Source organism: Halichoerus grypus, chromosome 1, assembly GCF_964656455.1.
Source record: "Halichoerus grypus chromosome 1, mHalGry1.hap1.1, whole genome shotgun sequence".
NCBI lineage: Eukaryota > Metazoa > Chordata > Mammalia > Carnivora > Phocidae > Halichoerus > Halichoerus grypus.
Window position 1 is genome coordinate 159,065,782 of NC_135712.1, and position 24,333 is coordinate 159,090,114.

The following is a 24,333-nucleotide window of genomic DNA, read 5'->3' on the forward strand; positions in this document are numbered from 1 at the left end:
TGAGGAGCAAAAATGTGGCTTTGAGCACTCCTTCTCCTGTGGCACGTTGCTGAGTTGTCCTCTCTTTTCTGGCATAATAGGTGGTTTTTGAAACTGAGGATGGTAATTCCATAGAAGTGGCCTCTCCCGACTTTTCCACGGACTCTAGGGAGCTGGGACTTGGTTCTGGGGTCAGTAGTGCTTCTGCAGCTCTGACCCGGCCCACTCTCCTCCTGGGCTCTGGCGTGGCCGGGGGCCATGTGATAGTTGATGAAGGAATGCCTGCAGTTCTGCCTTCCTGTGATAAGCTGCAACCCACCGCCTGACCTGTGCTGAGCCCATGGAACAATGTGCACCTCTATGTGCTGGGTTGTGGAAGGAAGGCAGGGATGGATTCTTTGGGGATAATTTCTCCTTCAGAACCAGAGCAGACACACATAGGCATTCCTGGGACCCTACATCAGGGCAACATTGCAGCAAGCTCTTATGGCAACCCTATGAAGCCACCTGGGTTCAGACAAATCAAGCACCCCATCTGCTGTCTCTTGGCAAATAATGATTAGAGCCAGAATTTGAACCCAAGGCTCTTAACCATCCCAATGTACTATCTTCTTAAAGGTTAGCCTCTCTCGGGGTGGCTGGGTGGCTCAGTCAGTTAAGCGTCTACCTTCAGCTCAGGTCATGATCTCAGGGTCTTGAGATCAAGCCCCACATCAGGTTCCCTGCTCAGCAGGGAGTCTGCTTCTCTCTCTGCCCCTCCCCACCTCGTGCTCACACACACACACACACACACACACACACACACACACTCTCTCTCCCTCTCAAATAAATAAAATTTAAAAAAAAGAAGGTTAGCATCTCTCCCCTCCCCAAATCAACTTCCCAATATCATTCGTTTTATTCTTTTAGCAAATGTTTACTGCGTGGCCCTGGGGATAAGGCAATAAATGCATCATAGCCCCCGAACTCCAGGAACTTATAGTCTAGAAGGGGTACAAGCTGGTAAACAGGCAAGCAGACTCACGATTTGTCATCTTGGAACATATCTCTGTATACACACAAGTAGATACACATCTTATGTTGGCATCTGGAGAGACTTGGCAGTGTATGTAAGTATATCCACGTGCTAGATACCATATTAGCTGTGTGAATGCGCATAGCTACGTACAGATGACACATGTAAATACAAGGTGCACTGTCTCATCTATCTTCATCATATAGGTAGGGGTTCCCATTTTTAGACCAGCAACCTGAGGGGGTGGCCATGTTTCTCTCCCTCCTCCCTCAAATTTCATCAATCTCATGTTGGGTCCTCTTTCCCACTCCGACCTGCCTCCATTCAGGTCCTTATCATCTGATTACTGCATCAGCCTTCAAACTGGTCTCCTGACCTCAGGGGGGTTTTTCCCTTAATATTTTGATAACTTTATTTCAGTATAATTGGTTTTCTTTGTAATCCTTTGTATTTTTAACATCTTTATTGATATATAACTCATATACCATAAAATCAGCCATTTAAAATATACCGGTAATTCAGTGGTTTTCAGTATATTCACTGAGCTGTGCAACCATCAGCACAAGCTAAGCTTAGAACATTTTTATCACCTCTAGAAGATACTCTGTATCCCTCAGTAGTCAGTCCACATTCTCCCCTCCCCACAGCCCTTGGAAACCATTAATCTGCTTTCTATGTCTGTGGACGTGCCTACTCTGGATATTTCCTATAAATGGACTCATATAATATGTGGCCTTTTGTGTCTGGCTTCTTTCATTGGTTTAATGTTTTCAAGGTTCATCCATCCATATTGCTGTATGTATCAGCACTTTGATCATTTTATGCATGAATAATATTCCATTGTGTGGATATACCACATTTTTAAAATCCATTCATCAATTGATGGACATTTAGGATCTGAGAATGGGGAAAATGGGGAAAGACTGCTAATGGAAATGGAGTTTCTGGGGTGATGAAAATGTTCTGGAATTAGGTAGTGGTGATGTTTGCACAGCCTAGTGAATACACTAAAAACCATGGAATTGTAGATTTTAGAAGAGTGAGTTTTATGGTGTGTGAACTTTGTATCAATAGAAAAATCCAAAACCATTTTTAAGAAAGAAGACCTCTGTGACAGTTACTGTAGACAGACACCTGAAGAAGGAAGACGTACAGGACTAATGAGGGAAAATGAACATTGATGTGTGGCCTTCGTCAGCAGGAAGCTGACATAGAACGTCTCTGAGCATCTTGGTATCAGTGCAGGTGCAGAGATTATCTCAGATCATCTCAAAGTTATATTTGTCTTTGAGATTCACCCTTTTACATTAGAAACCTGTTATTCATTATGGTTGTGGTAGGTGTGTTTTCTCTTCTGGTTGGATGTTTAGTAAGAACCCTTTTATTGTCATGCTAATCATTCTTGGTTGCCATTTACTTATTTTTTTTTAACTATAGTGTACCACATACTGCATTTAATGCTTCATGTGCATGATCTCATTTGACTTCACAACAACCTTATGGAATGTAGGTGGTGTTAATCTCTCCATTGTACAGATTGGGAAACTCCGTTTTAGACAAGTTCTGACTGGACCAAAGTCACTAGGTAGGAAGTGGCGGACCTAGCATTCAAACCTAGTTTCTTCTACCTCCAAAGCCTGCTCTCTTAAACCACTACCCTAGATCATCTTTTAAAATTAGAGTACATTATCATTAATTTAAAGGAAGGGTTGTGTGGTACATAATTTAGACCCATCATGGATCTTGCAGCATCTTTGAGATGCCATTATAATCATTATTTATCTTCCTATAGGTGTGTTCTAGTGCCTTGTTACTCAAAGTAACATGACCCAGGAGCTTGTTAGAAATGTGTAATCTTGGGCTCATCTCAGACCTATAATTCAGAATCTGTACTTATCAAATCCCAGAAGATTCAAATGTGCTTTCAATGTTTAAGAAGCACTGTTTTAATATATGATTAAAGGCATCCAGTTTGATAATCAACCAGTGATTTGACATTATTAAAACACACAGTTTAGGAGGGGATGATGTGGTCCCAAAATGTTGTGAGGTTGGTGAACTGGGAGTAAGGAACCCTGTGTTCATCGCCCTACATCTGGGTGACCTGGAGCAAGTCACTTAATTTGAGTCATTTTATTCGTACATGAAGTGAGGAATTTTTTTGTTTGTCTCAGTTTTTTTTTTAAAGAAAGCACTTAAGGCCGTTAACTTACCTCTCAGATACTTTATTAGCTATGTCACACTTTTTGTTTTAATGTAGAACTTTCTTTTTTTTTTATTTTGAAATTTCTATTATTTTTGCTGAGCCTATGAGTTATATTTAGGAAGGCATATTACCAAACCCATTTTTAACTGCCTTTTTTATTATTGATTTGTAATTTAATTATATTTTCATTAGAGAAGTGATCTGTATGATATTGATACATTGAAATTTGTTTATTTTTGTGGATGTGTCTTAGAAGAGTGATTGATTTTGCAAATGTTCTACTCAACTCTAAAAAGAATGTAAATATTCAAGTTTATTAGATCAATCTTGTTAATTTTATTATTCAAATCTTCTAAGTCCATATTAACTTCTTTGCAGTCTTAGGGGGAAGGTGTTCAGTATTTCACCAATAATGATCTGTAAGTTTTCTGTGCATGCTGTTCATTAAATTAAGGAAATTTCCTTCTGTTACTGGTTTACTGCAAGTTTTTTTCATAAATGGGTATTTATTTTGGCAAATGCTTTTCCTGAGTCTATTTGAAATGATCACATAATTTTCCTCCTTTTATTTGTTAATGTGGTGAGTATGTTGATTGATTTTTATATGTTAAAGCAACCTTGGACTCCTGGCATACATCCTGGTTGATTATGGGATATTATTTTTTTTTACATATTGATTTGCTTGGGTTTTTTTTGTTTGTTTGTTAAGGATTTTTACATCTCTTTTCTTAAGTAATGCTGGTCTGTAAATTTCTTTCTTGTAATGCCCTTGTCTGGTTTGTTATTATAATTATAATAGTCTCATAGAACGCACTGGACAGTGTTCCCTCCTCTTCTGTTTGCTGAAAGAGTCTGCTTAGAAATGGTATGGTTTCTTCCTTAAATATTTGATAGAATTAATTAATCAATGTGGAGGTCATCTGGGCAGCAGAATTCTTTGGGGTGAGGTTTTTTTTTTTTTAATTTGCTTTGTTTTGTAAATCAGGAAATTATATATTTTAAACTTATAGGTATACAGTTTATACATTTCTATTAAAGCATTTATCACATTGTATTTATTGGTTCTTTTGGTAATTAAACTTAATGGCTCTGTAAGTTTATACTTTTTAACGCACCTAGAAATTTTTCATTCATTGTTATTCAAATATTCAAATACTTTCCAGCTACCTCCCCTCCCCCCCAGGAATCCAATTATATATGTGTTGCCAGTTGATATTGAAATTGTTCCATTGGTCACTGAGGTAGCATTCACTTTTTCAGCCTTTCCTTTATAGTATTTTACATTTCTCACAAATTTCTCTTTGGTTCTTTTTAGTAGTTTCCATTTATCTCATTATGTTCACATTTTCCTTTAAATCCTTGAAAGTATTTATCATAGCTATTTGGAATCCTTATATGCTAATTTGATAATCTCTGTCATGTCCAAGTCTCTTTTTAAGGACTAATTTTCCTCCTGGTTAGGAGTCATGGATTCTTGAGTAATAGCTTTAATTTCTAAACATTTGAGAATTTTCTAGGCATCGTGCTGTTCTTAATTTCTAATTTAATAATTTTGCAGTCATAGAGGATACTTTGTTTGATTTCATCTGTTTAAATTTCTTGTAGCCCAGGAGAAGGTCTATGTTCCTAACTGTTCCATGTTCACTTAGGAGGAATGTGTATCTGTAGTTGTTGCATGGAGTATTCTATAATGTCAATTAGATCATGTTGGATGATAGTATTGTTCATATCTTTCATATCTTTGTTGGTTTTTTGTCTAGTTATATCAATATTTTGAGAGAGGGATGTTAATGTCTTCAACTATGGATTTGTTTATATTCTTCTTTAGTCTGTCAAATTTTTATGTATTTAAGGGTTTTGTTATTAGGTGCATACACATTCATAATTGTTATTTCTTCTTGAATAAGTGTCTCCTTTATGATTATGAACTCCTCCTCTTTATATCTGGTAATATTTTTTGTTTTGAATTCTCCTTTATTTGATGTTATAACTACACCAGCTTTCTTGTACTTAGTGTTTGCATGATATATCTTTTTCCCATTCTTTTTTTTTAACCCATTTGTGTCTTTATATTTAAATGTATTTTTTAAATCAATAACATATAATTAGGATTTTGCCTTTCACAGTGACTATGGTAGGCAGAACAGTGGCCTCCCAAAGGTATTCACCTCTTAATCTCCAGAACGCATGAATAGGTTCCTTTACGTTATAAAAAGACTTTGCAGATGTGATTAAGTTAAGGATATGTGATGGGATATTATCCTGTATTATCCACGTGGGTCCAGTGTAATCTCAAGGGTCTTTATCAAGGAAAGACAGATGTAGGAGATTCAGAGAAGTGGGTGTGATGATGGTAGCAGAAGTCAGGGTGATGTGGGGTCATGAGCCAAGAAATGCAGGCAGCCTCTAGAAGCTGGAAAGGCAAGGAAATAGATTCTTTCCTAGAGCATCCAGAAAGATACAGCCCTGCCAACACCATGATTTTAGCCAAGTAAGACTCATTTGGTACTTCTGATCTCTAGAAACATAGAAAATAGATGTGTATTAAGCCACTACGTTTTTGGTAATTTCTTACAACCCAAAAAGAGGAAATTAATATAGGGGGTTAAATCTGTTTAATATTATTGATATGATTGGATTTAAATCTACCATCTTGTTACTTGATTTCTGTTTGTTCTGTGTTTTGTTCCTCTGTTGCTACTTGTAGGTTTTTTTGAGGGATAGGGTGGAGATGAAATCAGTATATTTTAAGAATTCCATTTTATCCTCTCAATTGACTTTTTATTTGTGACCTTTTTTGTTACTTTTTTAGAGGTTGTGCTAGAAATTACTTGTTTTTTCAAACTTATGTTCAAAAAATATTCCGTTTCTTCAGGAATTATTTAAGAATTTTACAAAAGCATTCTACTTGGGGTTTTTCTGAGCTTCTCAGATCTGTTCTTTATTGTATTTAGTTAACTTTGGAAAGTTCTTGGCCTTTATCTCTTCATTCTTTTGCCCCATTTTTCTCTTCTCTTACTAGGATTCCAATTAAATATATGCTGTACCATTTGATATTGTCTTGTAGATCTTGGGTGCCCTGTTCAATTTTATTTTTCATGCTTTGTCTCTTTGTGTTTCAATTTGGATAATTTCTAATGACTTGTTTCTAAGTTCACTGATTCTTTCCTCTTCTCTGTCCAGTCTTCTAATAAACCTACGATTTCATGCCGTAACATGCTAGAAATTCATTTTTAGCATTTCCATTTGGTTCTATTTTATAGTATTGGGTAGTGTCAGTGAAAATGGTGGAGTAAGGACCTCTGAAAATTCTCCCTTCCATAAAAGCCATGAAAATGCTCAGAGTCTTTTTTTTTTTTTTTTTCAGAACTCTGAAAATTAGCGAAAGGCTTGCAGCAATCCAGGAGCATTTGTTCAAGAAAAATGGTGAATCTCAGTAAGAACAGTGATCTTCATGGCATTTTAAATAGTCTTATTCCCATTCTCTATCCCCAGTTAAGCAGTAACTTTGAAAACCAACAGCCACAGTCATGGTAAAAAACAGCGGCCTAGCAACTACTGGACAGGGCAGAGAAGGATTGGAATTCTTCAAAGTCCCATGCCTAGAGAGTTGTCATTATTTTTCCTGTCTGGTGATTCCTGGAAGAAACCACTTGCAAGGCTGTTGTTACTTGACTTGACTCAGAGGTTGCCCAATGGAAACAGCCTTTTCGTAGGAGGCATTTTTCAAAAACAACCAGAGGCAATTGTTGAACACCATGGCTGCTTGAGGAGGGGGATAACAGCTTGGGCAAACAATAGGGTAACCCAAAAGCTTAAAAAAAAGAAAAACTACTCACAGCTAAGATCATACTCAATGGTAAAAAACTGAGAGCTTTTCCCCTAAGATGAGGAACAAGACAAGGATGTCCACTGTCACCACTTTTATTTAACACAGGAAGTCCTAGCTGCAGTAGTTAGACAAGCAAAAGAAATAAAAGGTGGGGCACCTGCGTGGCTCAGTCGGTTAAGCGGCTGCCTTCAGCTCAGGTCATTATCCCAGGGTCCTGGGATCGAGCCCCGCATCGGGCTCCTTGCTCAGCAGAGAGCCTGCTTCTCCCTCTCCCTCTGCCTGCTGCTCCCCTTGCTTGTGTTCTCTATCTCTCTCTCTGTGTCAAATAAATAAATAAAATCTTAAAAAAAAAAAAAAGAAATAAAAGGCATCCAAATTGGTAAAGAAGAAGTAAAACTTTCACTATTTGCAGATGACATGATATTCCACATAGAAAACCCTAAAGACTCCTCCAAAAAACTACTAGAACTGATAAATAAATTCAGTAAGGTCACAGGATACAAAATCAATATACAGAAATCTGCTGCATTTCTATAAACTAATAATGAAGCAGAAGAAAGAGAAATTAAGAAAACAGTTCCATTTACAATTGCACCAAAAATAATAAAATACCTAGGAATAAACTTAACCAAAGAAGAAAAAAAATCTATACTCTGAAAACTATAAAACACTGATGAAAGGAATTGAAGATGATTCAAACAAATATAAAGATATTCCATGCTCATGGATTGGGAGAACAAATATTGTTAAAATGTCCATACTACCCCAAGCAATCTACACATTTAAATCAATCCCTATCAAAATAACAACAACATTAAAAAAACAAAAACAAAAAACCTAGGGGCACCTGGGTGGCTCAGTTGGTTAAGCATCTGCCTTCGGCTCAGATCACGATTCCACATCAGGCTCCCTACTCAGCAGAAAGCCTGCTTCTCCCTCTCCCTCTGCTGCTCCCCCTGCTTGTGTGCTCGCTCACTCTCTCTCTCTGTCAAATAAATAAATAAAATCTTTAAAAAAACAACAAAAACAAAAAACTAGTTAATAAGATGTTCATAGAAGATTTTGAAAAACTCCCAACATATTCTTGGGGATCTAGAAAGTCAGATGAATGTGTAAGGCTGTGCACAAGGAGATCTTAAAGAGATTCACACCTAGATACATCATAATCAAACTGTTGAACACTAAAGTCAAAAAGAGAATCTTGAAAGTAACAGGATAGAAGCAATTCGTCACATGCAGGGGAGCCTTAATAATATTAATAGTTTATTTCTCATCATAAATAATGGAGCCCAGAGAGTGCCCATTTCTCTGTGAAAATTCTCCCTCTCTTCACACATAGGGTCTACCCTTCTTTGCTAGATTCTTTAACATATTGATCATAGTTCTTTCAAAGTCCCTCTGTGTTACTTGTAACATCTGGACCATTGTTGCCTCTGATTCCATTGAGTATTTCTCTTTATGGTAGGTCATTATTTGTGTGTGTGTGTGTGTGTGTGTGTGTGTGTGTGTGTGTGTTTACATTTTGATGGAATGCTCAACCTTTTATGTAAACAAACAGTAGACACTGCAGTATAGATGTCCAGTGAAGGGTTTTCTTTTGTTCTATAAGATCATTAGTATGGGGGCTTGGGTGTCTTATAATGGCATATAGTTAGATTTTCTTTTTCTTTTATCCAAAGTGAGAATCATTTTCTCTTAGAGATTAATCAGTTCATGTTCTGTATTTATTATCTATTCCTAAATGAGAAATTACAAACTTGAGTGGTTTAAAACAATAAAGATTTACTGTCTCACAGTGTCTGTAGATCAGGGATCTGGGCACGGTTTACCTGGGTGCCTCTGTCTCAGGGCTGCAGTCTCATGTGAGGGCTCAGGGTGGCTCTGCTTCCGTGCTCCCTCATGCAACTGTTGGCAGGATTTAGTTCCTCACTGACTGTTGGCTAGAGGTCTCCCTCAGTTCTTTATTGTGTGGGCATCTCCATAGGGCAGCTCACAACATGGAAGCTTGCTTCTTTAGTGTGAGCAGGGGAGAGAGGATGAGCAAGACAGAAATCACTATTTTTTTGCAATTGGAAAGTGACATTCTGTCACTTTTTGCCATATTCTATTCATTAGAAGTTTGTTACTGGGGGGGCGCCTGTGTGGCTCAGTTGGTTGAGCCTCAGACTCTTGGTATGGGCTCAGGTCAAGATCTCAGGGTGGTGAGATGGAGCCCTTTGTCAGCTTGTGCTGGGCATGCAGCCTGCTGAAGATTTTCTCTCTCCCATTTGCCCCTCCCCCACCAAGAAGTTTGTCATTAGGCGCAGCCCACACTCAAGGGGAGGGCATCACACAAAGACATGAGTATCAGGACATTGGCTCATTGGGGACCATCTCAGAAGCTGTCTACCACGTACTTATTGTGATAACTGACTTATTTTTTCCTATAATTTTATTTGGGATTTTCTATTTATAGCCTCTTCTCCTCCCCTCATTTTCCTTCAACCCCCACCCCAACTTTCTCATTGCTACATCTTCCTCCCTTCCCCACCTCATTTTACCTTACCCTCCCTAACCCTCCCTTACGTTCTGTTCTAACGTCTGTCATCCTCCTTCCTCTCTTTTTCCTCCCTTGTCTTCCTCCTCCACCTCCTCTTCCTCTGCCATCCCTTTCGGCTCTTCTTCTGAAAGAGTTCTTAGACACTGGTTGGAGTCTGTCAGTCTGTCTTCCAAGTTTTTCAGCTCCTCTTTCATACGTTTTATCTTTATCTTCTGTTGGAACATTCTGGATCACATTTCTGTGCTACTTTTTAATTTGCTAATTTCTGCCTTACTGCCCTCAGTTTAGGGTTTGTCTTATCCATTTTATTTTTTATTTTGAAGAAATTTAAATTCATAATATGGGGGTTGGGGGTTTTCCTGTTCCAGGTTCATAATTTCTTCTCTTTAAATCAGAAATTCATTTATCTCCCGAGTACCTTAAACATGCACTATTAAAATCCTTTATTGCAGCGCCTGGGTGGCTCACTCAGTTAAGCATCTGTCTTCAGCTCAGGTCATGATCTTGGAGTCATGGGATCGAGCCCTGCATCTGGCTCCCTGCTTAGTGGGGAGTCGGCTTCTCCCTCTTCCTCTTACTCTGCCCCCGTCATGCTCTCTCTCTTTCTTTCTCTCAAATAAATAAAATCTGAAAAAAATTGAAAAAAATCCTTTATCAATTGGAAGTTTGAACACTGGCTGAATATTTGATATGTTAAGGAATTAATTTGGTGGGGTATGCAATGGTACTATGGTTTGGTTTAGGAAAATACAAGTCCTTATCTTTCAGAGAAATATATTGAGGTATGTACTGGTGAAATGATCTGCTGTAAGAAATCTGGGGGTAGGGCGCCTGGGTGGCTCAGTTGGTTGAGCGACTGCCTTCGGCTCGGGTCGTGATCCTGGTGTCCTGGGATCGAGTCCCGCATCGGGCTCCCTGCTCGGCGGGGAGTCTGCTTCTCCCTCTGACCCTCCTCCCTCTCATGCTCTCTGTCTCTCATTCTCTCTCTCTCAAATAAATAAATAAAATCTTTTAAAAAAAAAAAAAAAAGAAATCTGGGGGTAGGGAGAGGGTGGGGAATATAAGTGAAACAAGATTTGCTTTAGTTTATAAATTTTGAAGCTTAGTGATGGCTATCTGGAGTTTTATTAAATTATTCTCTCGTGTCTTATTTTTGCATAATAAAAAGTTTTTAAAAATCCTTTGTCATGATGTCCCATAAAATTAATTTCATCTGGAGTGAATTCATATTCCAGTTGCTGATTTTATTGGTAGCCTTTCTAAGCATCACATTTCTTCACATATTTGGGATTTGGTTTGCAGGCTCATTTTGAGTAGGAAGTTTGATTTTTGTCTTGTTTTGCTTTGCTTTGCTTTGCTTTCTCTGTCATTTTTGTTTCTCCCTGCCTAGTATTTTTCTGGTGGTCTACACCTGCCACCCACATTCAGGGGCAGGTGTGATTGTGGCCTTCTGGGGCCCCTCTCCTTGGTGGTACTCGTGGTGCTGCGGAACTGGGATGTGAGCAGGGGAGTTGATTCATATGTGGTCTAGGGCTGAGTGGACTGGAGCTGCAGCCTATGGGCTGAACCTCAGCCCTACATGGGAGTCTTCCAGAATTTTTTTCATCAGCTTCTTATTCCTAGGGAGCCCTAGGTTCCAGGTGGCCAGCCTGGCTCCAGTCCCCCTGCTCTATGGAGCAGGCTTTGTTCTGGCTGCCTCTGCTGACTCCAGACCCAGAGCCCAGCAGGCCTGGGGCTCCAAGCCTTACCTACTGCTTTGCATTCCTGTTCTGTTGGATGTTTTAATCTTGTTTTTGAACCTGGCCATGTCTTTTTGGTCTCCTGTTCTTCTATTTTATCTGTTCTTGCTATGTGTTTAGAGCAGGGAAGATGCATCAAAGTGTGAACTCACTGTGCTCTCTTGACTGGAGGAAGTCCTTGACTAAATCACTGAAGATTCCTTTCAATTCCCCATTCAAAGACTGTAATCCAGCAAGTAGATCTTCATAATGGTGATATTTTGCCTTTGTATCGGAGACAGCACGCTTTACTCAGTATTTTTTTCCCAGAAGACTGTCTGGGAAATCTCCTTAGAGAAAATAACAACCCGCTACCCCACAAGTTATTCTGCCTGTGGCCTCCCCGGCACATATCCCTCTCTAAAATTATCTTATTTTTCTGCACACACATTTGTCTCTCCCACTGGGATCTAAGCTCCACGAGAACAGAAACTCTTTCCCATTTCTCTTTTGTATCCGCAACCCCTTTGCGATAGTGTCTGTCACGTGGTAGGCACTCAATAATGTTCTGATAAATTACTGAACCGGTCGCTGAAACCTGCCTGTGCCTCCTTAATTCCATGGTCATGCTGCGAGGTGCCTGCTGGATGGCCTCTCGGGAGTGCTGGGAGTGCTGGGAGGCACGTATGGGACTGTGGCAGCTACACAGAGTGGCCAGTGTGTCTGACGCCTGCCTTCATTCATCACAGCAGCGTCGTGGAGGCCCCCCAGCGTCAGGCACTGACAGCCAGGCATTTGTATCGCATTCATTTGCCACAGCCCCTTTTCACGTGTCACTTCCTGTCCGCTGTCACTCACTGGATGTCATTAGAGATCTCAGGGATGAGCAGGGCGGGTAGGTGGTGCCTGTTAGCGGATGGGGCGGAGGCAGTGAGCCTGCCACCTTGCTGGCAAGCCGTGATGGAGGTGAAGGCTTTGCGGATATGCCGAGGCAGGCCAGGCCCTTCTCACAGAGCTTCCTTTGCAGTGGGTGATACAGACTCATAGCTCTCTGAACAGTTCATCACTTACTTACTTGGTGTCAGCGTCGTGGTGTGCAGATTGACATGGCTATCAAAGGAGACCTCCATAACCTAATGTTTCTTCTTGTGTGTGAACAGTCTCCCTGTGACCTGAGGAAGCCTAGATGGTTGGGCAGCTTTGCCCGGAGCCTTAGCTCTGCATCCTGTTTCTGACATAGACGCCCATGCTGGCACAGGCCCAGGAACCATGAGCTGAGGAAGCATCCTGATGTGTCGGCGGGAGGGAGGGTGGCCTCATCTACTGCCCCACCAACCTCAAGTGAACGGCAGCACAAGAGCCTCGTGGCAGTTTGGCTTTCAGATGTCGTCTTCCTGGTTGGCTGGGGCTATTGGCCAGAAAATGGCAAGTCCGGAGCCCCGGGAGATAGTCCTGTCCTGGCTGCTTCATTGTGTCAGACCAGCTTCTCCTCTGATTGTACCAGGGACAGCTGATGGTTAGGGCCCCAGATGGCTGCGCAGGGCCCAGCACAGATTAGCCATGCTCCCATTCCTGGGACACTGCCTCGGCATCATGCTTTGAAAAATCCTGCGAGAAATCCCCAGGACTCAGTCTCACTGTTTGTATTTAGCTTTTCTGAAGTGTTGGCATTCCACAGGCATTCCAGAAGCCTTCTTGGCATTTTTAAGATATTCTACAGCAGCCTCAGGAGCCAAGTGTCTGCTCTGTTCTCCATTCTGCAGGTAAGGGGGACACACCCAAGAAAAGGATAGCAAATTGCTCAAGCTTGCGGGCTGGCCAGTGGTGGAGCCCATATTACAGCACGACTGTCAGCTCTCAGGTTGTCAGCCCATGGCCAAGCCCTGCCGGCCGGGTCTCCCTGAGCACTGCCGAGTCCTCTAAACTCAAGCCTTTCCTCAGGTGCTGTTGCTGCTGTCCTGTGCTTGGCTCCTCATTACTGGCCCCCTGCTGGGCTTCAGAAACTTTTCATGTCAGGGGAGTAGCATTGCCGAGGAAATGGGCTTTCAAAAACATCGGTTCTTGTCCTACTCGGTCTTTTTGAACAGTTCAGACCCATGCAGTGACACCATAGTGTGGTTTGAAGGAAGCAGCTCAGGACTTGGAGTCACGATGACTTACCTTCATGGTGGGCCTCCATCATTGACTAGCTCTGTGCTCCTGGGGTCATGATAATTAAGTGACACAGGAGCCTGAAATGGGGCTGGAGCTCACTGGGCCCTTCCACGGGGCAGACAGTGACCAGATGGCATTACTTCTCTGTATGAGCACTGAGCCAGCCTTCTGGGCTCTCAGATCCTGGGCGGGGGACAGGCCTTGGGGCCTTGTCCTACAGAGGTCCTGAGAGGCTCCAGGGCCATGGGTGTCCCAGGCAGGAGGACACTGCCATGACACTCCCTTGGTGGAGGTCTGCTGTGACCCCACCCATTTCTGCCGGGGTTTCCTTAACCTTCCACACAGTCCTGTGGGGCAGACACTTCTGCTTTAGCCTCGTATATTGTACCTGAGTAAGCTGGAACTCGGTCACCCAACTAGTTAAGGATGGGGCAGGTCCCAGCGCAGGTGTGTTAGCTCCAGGTTGCTTGCCCTGATTAGGCAAGCCCCTCAGCCGAACTGTAACCTCGAGGGAAGGTCCTCAGCCATGTGCTCCAGCTGTTCTGTTTGTTCTCTGCCAGGTGGGTGAGGGAGCAGCTGTCTCTCCAGCTCTAAGGTTCTGGGGTTCTGATACTGCTCACCTTTCGGATCCCTGACCCCTGAAGCAGGGAGTTTACCTCTCCAGAAGAAGGGCATTCTGGCATCCCTGCCTCTGGGAGCTCATGTGTGAGTCGGTGGCATGGTCTGGTGCCAGGGGTGAGAACTCTGGGCAAGGAACAGCTCTGGTCCTTCCAGGCTGTGTGGCCTTGAGGCAGTGCAGCTCTGTGGTCAGGCCCTGCATCTGCTGGGGCTCAAACCCCAGTTCCTCCCTTGTAGCTGTGATCTGGGACAGTCGCTTAGCCCCTCCATTTCTTCACCTACAGGGGGATCATATATTCTGTAGGGGTGTTGTGAGGGTCAAATGAGAAAGTCTATGGGAAGCACTTGGACCAGTACTTGGCACATAGTATGCACTCAGTAAATGTGCGTGCTGGTCTTCTGTGAAATGACTCCAGTAACTACGCACCTTGAAGTCCTCTGCAGGGTACATAAGTGATGTAGCATAGCGTAGGTTTTCAACTCATGATGGCTGCTCTTTGGATGGTCAGTGTCTCTGGGAACAGAACCTCCTTGGTTTCTCCCCACAGCTCAGCCCAGCTGCTGCCCGCTAATGTGGGCTTTGTTCTCTTCCCACTAGGCCAGGGAGCTGGAGAGCCGGGAGGCAGAGCTGAGCCGCCGTGACACCTTCTTTAAGGAGCAGCTGGGGCGCCTTGGGAGGAAGGTAAGGCTCCTCTCGGCTGCCTTGGGGGGCCAGGTCCTGAAAGCCCCCACCCAGGGTCCACTGCCGCTCTGGGGCAGAGAGGAGCCTGCACTCCCCATTCCCCACTCGCCCCAACAGCCGGTCCCCCTGCGGACCTGCCCTCCTGTGCCTGGCAAGCACCATACCCACACCCTTTCCACAAGTTGTATTCACAGACGTAATTGGTTTTTAATTGGCCCGCTTTTTGTGACTGCGGCTGGCTGTGCTATAGTTCAGTTTTAGAAAAAATTCACTTTCACCACAGGGCGGTGCTGAGACCTAGCCTACCTTTCTGGCTTTAGTTAAGCTACATTGGATAAAAATAATAATAACGTGAAGTTTTGCTGTACAAATATATTAAAGTTGTATTATTGATTTTCTCCTGGGAGTTGGGGAGATCAAAGTGCACCATGGCTACACACTCCCTACTTTTCTAGGGATAAGCCTTTGAAATGAATGAGATTCAAAGACATATCATCATTCCTTTTTTTTTGGTTAATGCCTACAACGACTCTTGAAAATTCATTTGGTAACTTGCTTACTTTTGGGGGGGCTTAATTTGTTGATCATGACAGGTTTTTCAAAGAAACAGCTTAAAACATGGAAGGAGATGGTTGGGAGGTTTAAAAAAATTGTTCTTCCTTCTGTCTGAGAAGGCATGCCAGGCAACCTGAGCCATCAGCTTATTGCAGGCAAATCTTCGCGAATCGTTTGTCACGCTTTGGAGCTTTGAAATTGACAGTTTGCCTGAGGGGCTTGATTTCCATAGGGGTTTTCTCCTGTGGCATGGCACACTGGAGACTGGCGGAAATGTGGATTTCTGGATTTCCAGGCCGTGCAGATAGGGGGGACGCTCCTCCTTGTTCCGGGGACACTCCTGTACACCTCCTGCAGGGTGTTTTAGGGGACGGGCAGAATTGTCACGTGAACACCCAGCACCGCCCGTCGGGGGTAGCGTCGGCGTCATCCTGAAGGCCAGCAGGGCACCTCAAGCGGCTTACAGAGGTGGTCCTTAACAAGGAGAGTTTCCTGGAACGACCTCCTGCCCAGGTTTGACTGTAGCTGTAATGACAAGGATTGTGATTTGAGATCCTGGAAAAGGGTAAAAACATTCCACCAGCCATAGCTCTAATTATCACAGTTGCCCATATGTTCATGAGCGCAGATTTTTTTGTGTTGTTATGTGTGCAATTCTCCGGTCTCCTGCTGCGCTCCTCTTGCATTTCCCTCTCTGCGTTTGGCTCCTAGAAGCATGTTTGCACGTGTCTGCTTGGGGTGAAGGGCAGTAGCCTTACAGCGTTTTTGTGTCTCAGATCTGTTTTCCCCTTGTCACTCTCCTTTCTCATCCCCACCGTAGTTCTCCTTCAGCCCAGTTTGCTGAAGGAAAGGAGATTCTCCTGGATGAGCCCTTCCTTCTCATCTGTTCTTCCCCTCATCCTACAGGGAAGCCCAGACTCCTTACATATGCAGATGTGGGCTTTTTCTAAAATGAGGTTTTCCTACATGATTGTGAAGTTATTGAATGCTTCCAGAAGGAGGTGCAAAAACATGATCACCTGCCTGACTCTTAAATACTAGCATTTTGCTGGTGATAATATACAAACGGAAAGCACCTCCAACATCCTGGAAACTAGAGATCAGTGCGGGGTGGAAGGGGCACTGGAGAAGGGGGAGCAAAGAGGCACGGTCCTAAAGCTTAATTGTACCAGTCTTGAGAAAGGTTTTCCATCTTCTCTGTGAATAATTTTATTCCTGTAATGGCTAGGAAGATGAAGAACACGGCATCCGACAATCTTTTTTATTAGCTGTTGCTTTTATATAATTCTGCTTTCATTTGTTGAATACTCTCAGACCTTGACATTTTCAGCTTCTGTACACACAGCTTAAGGGCCTTCCAATCAGCAGGCTCCTTTCTTTTCTTTTTTTTTCCCGTTTCCTCTTAAGTTTAGAAATTGATGGTGGAAACCTGTTTAGGGGGAAACTTGGAACAGCTGCTGGATCATCCTTGACCACACAAAATAGTTGGGAGCGTGGTCAGGGGCCAGGAAAGGTTGGGATGGGGGCACAGAGGCCTGGGCTCATGGGGCTGCCATGCTGTGTCCACTGGCCTCTCAGCTGGAACCCTGCTGCCCTTCCGCCTGGAGGACACTGTTTTCGAGGGCTGGCCCGTTGTGATTGGCAAGTAGGGAAATCCTGTGCCGAATCTAGACTCATTTTCAAGGGGGAGGAGATGTCTTGACCCCTTTGTACTGCAGTATATATTCCCTAGATGATTATTCTTGAGTGTGGAAATCATATTTTGTAGGGCTCCTATGCTTTATAATCTTTCTGAGTAATTGTTCCTCACACCCACACTGCAGGATCTAAGTGAGGAGTGTTTTTCCTTTCATCACAGAGAGCAGTGAGCTGCTGGGCATGCCGGGGCCTGGTGAGGGTTTTATGGCACCTGGGAGCAAACCCCAGACATGGTGTTCACATGCAAGCTGTGAAGCAGGGGCAGCACGTGCTCACGGTGGACCTGGGCCCACATGCGGCCCTGCACCACTGCCCTTTGCGGCCACACTGTGCGTCCTCATGTCTCAGTTTCTTTGTCTATAAAATGGAGGTGCGGGTGCCTTCCTTAGGGTGTCGATGGGGACATTAGAGGAGGTAATGTCTGAAAGGTGTTGGCATGTTCCGGTGCCTGGCAAAAGCTGGCTCCTCTCTTTAGTGTGCAGTGGTTACTGGCAATTCTCTTTCAAGTCCTAATGCTTCAGGTTTGGCTTAATAGGTGAATGTGTGTACACGTGCATAGACATACACGTGCTGAGATGGATTTTATCATCAGTGGGCGGCTGCTCTCTGGGATGCAGAAGCCTCCTCTCCGGGCTTCACTGGGCTTTTCTCAAATGTCTGCCATGGCATCCGTCTGTCATTCAGGATGCAGAGGGGTAGAAGACGGCTCTGTGCAAAGCAGTATGGAGACCATGTGCTACTCACAACTGCATGTTTCTCATGTGCCTGACAGTGTTAGAGAACAGGGCCATTTTCCATTTCTGTATGTTGGGCGTAGAGTCCGGGAAGGTGAAGCTGTCTACCACCTTGACTGTCAGAGGTGTGGCTGCCGAACGTCTTGCCAGCTTAACTGTCCTCCCAGAGCCTTTGCTCAGCTGCCCTCTGTGGTTTCCTATAGTAAACTGAAGAACTGGGAGTAGACTTCACCCACACTCCCCCTCGATTCAGCTATCTCGGGGCTAAGGGTGACTTATGCCCAGTCAGAACCAGCAATGTCTACCGTCTTCTGGTGGAAGCCTGGGTGCCGGGTGGCTGTGAACCCGACAGCCATTGAGCTGACCACTCTGACTGGCCAAGAGTGTGTCTTCTGCCCTCGGCCACGGGGCCAAGTCAGGGAGGTGGTAGGGAACGAGCCCTAGTTCAGCCTCAATAATTTACCAGCCTTCTGACTCTGAGCAAGTTGAAGTCCCAAAGCTTCAGCTTTCTTATCTTTGAAACAGGAATTTGAAGACTGACTTGCCAGTTGTTTGGAGGATGAGTGCTCATTTGTGTATGAGTATCTGATGTAGAACTATTTGGTTCTCTTTCATGTCATTTCCATCCTTTTCTCCCTTCTTTAATAAATGCATAGCCATTCACTAATTCCATATTCGTTTAATTCTGCTCAGTGCCCAGAGATGGCTCCAACAGTTGTGATTCCTTCCTCAGGGAATTCACAGCTCAGGTTGGGAGGGGGGGAAGATGTGAGGAATAGGACCCCAGGTGGGAGGATGCCTGAGTGCCCGCTTACCATGTCCAGGCCTGGCAGCCCTGTAAAAATGGTCTCACTTTTTTCCAAACTCAGCAACTGCAAAGTGGGGAGGGCATTTTGGGGGTCTAGCTTCACAGACTGGAGGCAGGGAGAACCTGAGAAATATGTGGGTTGTTCCTGGATCTCGGGCTCTTTCCCCCAGAATGTAAATCTCTGTTCCTGCCCCCGTTGGGTGCACATGCCATCCCAACATTGATATGTGAACAGTCAGCCCTTTTCCCATTTTTTCTCTTTGCTTCTACTCCGGCTTTCTTTTTTTAAGGAACAACTGTCATGTGATCCTGCCAAGCCTGCAGCTTTCTCAGTGACAGCACTAAACAGCCCCCTGCCTGTTTTCCCTGGGGGTGTCAGTCGGAGTCTGTTCAGGAAAACAGAAGCTGCTCTAGGATGCAGAGGAAGAGGAGTTAAATACGGAGGATTCTGCTTTACAAGAGAAGGTGGCCCACTGGTCGGGAACACGTGGAGAGGGCCCAGCCTCACACATGCCAAGGAAATGCAGTCACAACCATAAGGTGACACCATTACATACTCAGTAGAATGGTTAACATGGGAGCGATGGACACCACCAGGTGCTAGCAAGGCCGTGGTTAACCCGAGAGAAAGAGAAAAATTCAGGTGAGCCACGACACTTGGGGAAGGTTGTGAGTTTAATTTCAGACCTGCACATACGAGGTAGAGATGGCCAGCAGATGCTTGAGAGTGTCAGACATGGAGTTCTGTGTCCCACAAGATGACAGCCACCACGATGTTATGATGCATCTGCTATGTGCCAGGCTCTTTTACATAAATTATCGCTAATCCTTGCAGCAACCCTGCAAGGTAGATTATATTACACATTTTACAAATGAAGAAACTGGGAATCAGGTTAAATGAGCTGCCAGAAGCCATGAAGCTGATGGATGAAGTCAGAGCTCTGAAGTCTCTGCTCTTCCCACCACGCCACGCTGCCTCCGAATCAGCTCGGGAAGAAGGTTCAAGAGATGGTGGTCAACAGTGCCAAATGCTACAGGCCAGGGAGGGCTAGAGGAGAGGCCTCTTGATTGCACTTTGAATGCAATCAAGAGAGAGAGAGCCTTTCCAGTATTGCTGTGGAGACTGAAGCCAGGTTACTTGTGGAGTTAGAGCTGCAGTGAGTGCGGGAAGTAGAGGAAACAGGTATAGCCCATTCTCTCAAGAAGTTTCATCAAAGAGAGAACATTGGTGGTTTAAGAGGGAGTGACTTGACCATATTTATGGGGGGAGGAGAATTCATAATGTGTCCCTGAGTGGTCCAGTGGAAGCCAGGTCCCCAAGGGGGTCAGAGGGCATGCAATGGGAAGGGCTGCCTTCACCCCAGAGGAGTTGCCCTCTGGCTCTGGAGGTGGAGTGACTTCCAGCCGCGTGGTGAGCGAGCCGTATGTCTTGTTGGAAGAACTGCTGACCGCCAAGTGCTCTGAGTGGCCAGCAGGCATTTCTCCTGAGGGTGGGCTTTGCTTTGTGTTAGGCTCAACGTCGGTACCAGAGAGGCAGAGAGGGGCTCACCACTTAGGATGCAAGACTGAGGCATGGCAGGCATTCCCGGTGTGGCATTCCTGTGGAGAGAAGCTGCCAGAGCATTGGGAATTTAGAGGAGGGAACAGATAAGAGTGACCTAAAAGCAATGCAGCAAGAAATTGGCCCATGTGGGAAAGGAGCCCACCCCTGATCACTGTGAGGAACAGTTCTGTACCCGACTGCTCTGAGCCCAAGGGACTTTTGAAGATTGTTGAGTCCAGAAGTTGTTCCCCCGGCGGCTAAAGAAGGATACCCACACACCTGTTACCCAACTTGTACCACATTTTCATAATGGTACCGGCATAAAAATGGCCATTTGTGTGTTCTCAACAGTGTACCGGAAGTGGTAAGTGAAAGAACATACTGCTTAGAGATTCCGGACAGCCTTTCTTAGTGAGAATGGGCTTTTTATACCTGTGCTTGTGGGGCCCGGGTCTTTTGAGGGGGAAACAAAGAAATTGAGAACCATTGATCCAATCCAATTATTTTCACAGATAAGAAAAGGGCCCCAAGGCAGCTAAATGGTTTGAGAATCATTTGGTATGGCTGCAAGCACTGGGTTTTTAGATCTGGAGGGACCTGGGTTTGAATTACAACTTCACCACCTGCTGGCTTTATAGGCAAGATCAAGTCACTTAAGCCCTGGAGCCTTGGGAGTCTTCATCTTTACAATGGCGACAGTAGTAATTACATTTTCAAGATAATAAAGGACGTGACATAGGACTTAGTCCATTGTAATATATCGTGGTATAAATGGCACCTGCCATTACTGTTACCAGCCAGATCTAATAATATAACTGTTGTTGCTCCCATTTTCCCCAGAGGTCACCTAGCTAATTAAGAATATAACCAGGACTCTGGTTCCTGGCAGCTGTGTCCATGAGTCTTACAGGGTTTCCACCATAGAGAGTGAGGGTTAGTCACAGGTTCTGGAGGTAGATGCTTTTAAATATTGGGTTCTGCCACCGCCACTGCTTCCTCCACCACCTCTGCTACCACTCCCAGTCCCACACTCCCTGCATCTACTCTGTATGTTACTTCTGGTGTGTTTGCTAAAGGTCTGTTTCTTTACCTCACAGTCTTGTCTTCACAGAAATCCTTTTATCTCACAGTAACCTGGGAGGTGAGGAGGGAGCAGAGACTACCCCTCTCTTGCGCATGTGGAGAGGCGGTGGCCTTCCTGGGCCTTGTGGCCAGGCTTCCGTGGGATAGATGTCTGCTCCAGGGGCCCCGCTGAACGGGCTGCACCACCCCTCCTGGCTACGTACAGTGCCTAAGTTACGTCACTTAGGTTTGGTGGGGCTGGGTGGGGAAGGAATGGTCATCATAGATGAAAATGAGGACTCTCAGAGAGGTTAAGGGATAGAGCAAGGTTTCACAGCCATTCAACTCCGGGTCCAAGATTTAGACCGGTCTTCCTGAATCCACGTCTGTAAAACAGGAATAGGAGTTCTCATCTATCAATAGGAATTGATAGAGTATTGCTAACTAACTCTCTTTCTGTCTCTGAGGCTGGCTTTCTTGGTGCTCAGTAGCTGACATTTGCTGAGTATTTCCCATGTGCAAAGCACTGGCCGGACACCTCCCCTGAACTGCCTCCTTGGGCCTGCACAATGACCCAGTGAGCTGAGTGATAAAATGACAGCTGACCTTGTTTGAATCTTTGCTGTCAAAGGGCCAGGTGTGTCCCAAGTGCATCACATGTTCGCATTCATCACATCTGCAAGGCAGTCCCGCAAGGTAGGAACTGCTGCCATCCCCTCTGTATAGGTAAAGAAACAGACTTTGAAATGGGCAGCAGTTGTCACGTGAATGATTTGGGATCAAAGCAGTCAGTTCGCCATCCATGGGCCCAGGCAGGCTAAATGCATGGATCAGTTGTTCATCAGTCCGCTGCCCTGGTCAGCTTCTCAGAGTACTGAAACCGTATTAAAACAGGGCACCCAGGTGGCTCAGGCGGTTAAGTGTCTGCCTTTGGCTCAGGTCATGATCCCAGGGTCCTAGGATCAAGCCCTGCATGGGGCTCCCCGCTGAGCCTTGTGGGGCTTCTCCCTCTGCCCCTCCCCCCTACTCCTGCGCACTCTCTCTCACGCTCTCTCCCTCTCAAATAAATAAGTAAAATCTTAAAAAGAAACTGAATTAAAGTGATCTATGATGGGGGCGCTGGGTGGCTCAGTTGGTTAAGCTTCCAACTCTTGGTTTTGGCTCAGGTCATGATCTCAGGGTTGTGAGATCCAGCCCCATGTCCGGCTCCATGCTCAGCAGGGATCTGCTTGGGATTCTTTCTTTTTCCCTCTCTCTCTGCCCCTCCCCGCTGCACATACACACACTCTCTCTGTCTCTCTCTCTCTCAAATAAATAAATAAAATCTTAAAAAAAAAGATCTATGATAGAATTTACACTAAGCAGAACAGTAGAATAGTATAATGAACCTCTCTGTCCCTGTCCCCCAAACTTAACAGTTTTGCCACATTTGCTCATATTTATTTCTTTTTCTCTCTTCTGTTCAGATTTGCTTTGAAGCAAATCTCAGTGACCATGACATTTCCCTCTACATTCTTCAGTATGTGTCTCTGAAAAATACAGACCTTTTCTTACATAACTACAATATTGTTATCTTCCCTCAGGGAATTAACCTTGATTTCCCTGATTTCCTCAAAAATACCTTTTCCCAATGTTTTTGTTTGTGCTTGTTTGTTGCTGGTGTTAAGTCAGGATTCACTGGAGTTGCCACGTTATAATTGATTCTTAGGCTTTTAAGTCTTTTGTCACTCAGAACAGACCCTCCCCCCTTCTTTATGCCAGCAACTTGTTGCAAAAACTCATTAGGTTTATATTCCCATCTTTCTCCTTCATGGTGTGGAACCTGGTCCAGAGAAGGGAAGAGCCAACTGCATACCTCATTAGGAGGCTAAATGATCATGTGGGGAGAAGGGCTAACCTCAGTGGTTAAGTCACTGTTCACGGCTGCGGATTTATGTCACTCCCTCCATTACTGTTGCTAGGGTCCTTCTAAGCTTGGGCTCAATCGGTACCTCCTCTTGAAGTGGTTTCTGCATCATTCCTGGCAGCAGCTGCATTAACATGCAGCACTTCCTGCGCCGTGGTTATTGTCTGTTGGTTTTCCCCCAGCGCATTTAGTCTCCTAAATAGGTCCTTATGGCTTGAAGAGCCAGAAGTGCCTGTCCATCATGTATGCAGGTTATCACCTATCCCTGCTGGAAAAGACCCAGTTAAACAAATAATTCTAATTAAATAGGCACTCCGTGGTCTCTCCCTTTCCTTTCCTTCTTGGCTCTTCCCTTCCCAGCTTCGATCAGCTTGACTGGACCAGGTGAATTCCTTTGGGCCTTTCCTTCAGCCCTTGGCCATGGTGGTGGTGAGATGCTGCAGACAGAATCTGAGGTTACCCTTTGGTCTCTCCCTTCCAGTGCTCTGCCATCTCACTGCCCTGGTGACCAAGTCCTGTCCTGGTTACTGAGCTAATAGCTCCTGTTCTTCCTGTGTCCTCCTGCCATATGGCAGCCCCTTGCTAATCTCTCTCTTTTTTTTTTTTTTTTTTAAAGATTTTATTTATTTATTTGACAGAGAGAGAGACACAGCGAGAGAGGGAACACAAGCAGGGGGAGTGGGAGAGGGAGAAGCAGGCTTCCCACCGAGCAGGGAGCCCGATGTGGGACTCGATCCCAGGACCCTGAGATCATGACCTGAGCCGAAGGCAGACGCTTAACGGCTGAGCCACCCAGGCGCCCCTGCTAATCTCTCTCTTGAGCTGAAACCATCACCTCCCTGCTGGTGTCCTTTTTACCAGATCCTCCACCTATGATCTGGTATCTCCTTGTTGCAGGAGGACCATTTCTAACGTCCATCAACAACTCCCTGATGTATTCAGAAGAAAACTGGGATTCCTGAGCCTGGCCTGCAGGGCTTTGTGGTCTGGGCCTTGGCTGCGTGTCTACCTGGCATGTTCTCTGGCCACACGGCCTCTCTCCTGACATTAACATCACCCCAGAGGCCTTCTTTGACCACTTCCTGCTGCTCTTTCTGTGCAGGGCTGCCACCTAACTCACTGTTTTGTCCCCAGAGCAAACTCAGTGCCTGAGAGACAGAGATGCCTGACATGGTGGCTCAGCAATCAAGACAGATGACAGCCCAGAGCAGTCAGTAGCACTTTGGGCTTAGGTGCCTGGAAGTAGGTGGAGGTGGTTCTCCGAGTATAACTGCCTGTTGTGTG

The 24,333-nt window shown here is 44.8% G+C and overlaps 1 protein-coding gene across 2 annotated transcripts in view; it reads left to right on the top strand.

Annotated features, from left to right (window-relative positions):
• CHCHD6 (coiled-coil-helix-coiled-coil-helix domain containing 6) overlaps positions 1-24,333 on the top strand; it is a 245,183-nt gene that overhangs the window by 117,547 nt on the left and 103,303 nt on the right. Inside the window, exon 5 of one of the 2 annotated variants that reach the window (XM_036078524.2) lies at positions 14,660-14,743. The exons of the other annotated variant lie outside the window; for it this stretch is intronic. Coding sequence (XP_035934417.1) covers positions 14,660-14,743 — 84 coding nt within the window. The remainder of the gene's footprint in view (positions 1-14,659; positions 14,744-24,333) is intronic. 2 annotated transcript variants of the gene reach the window in all.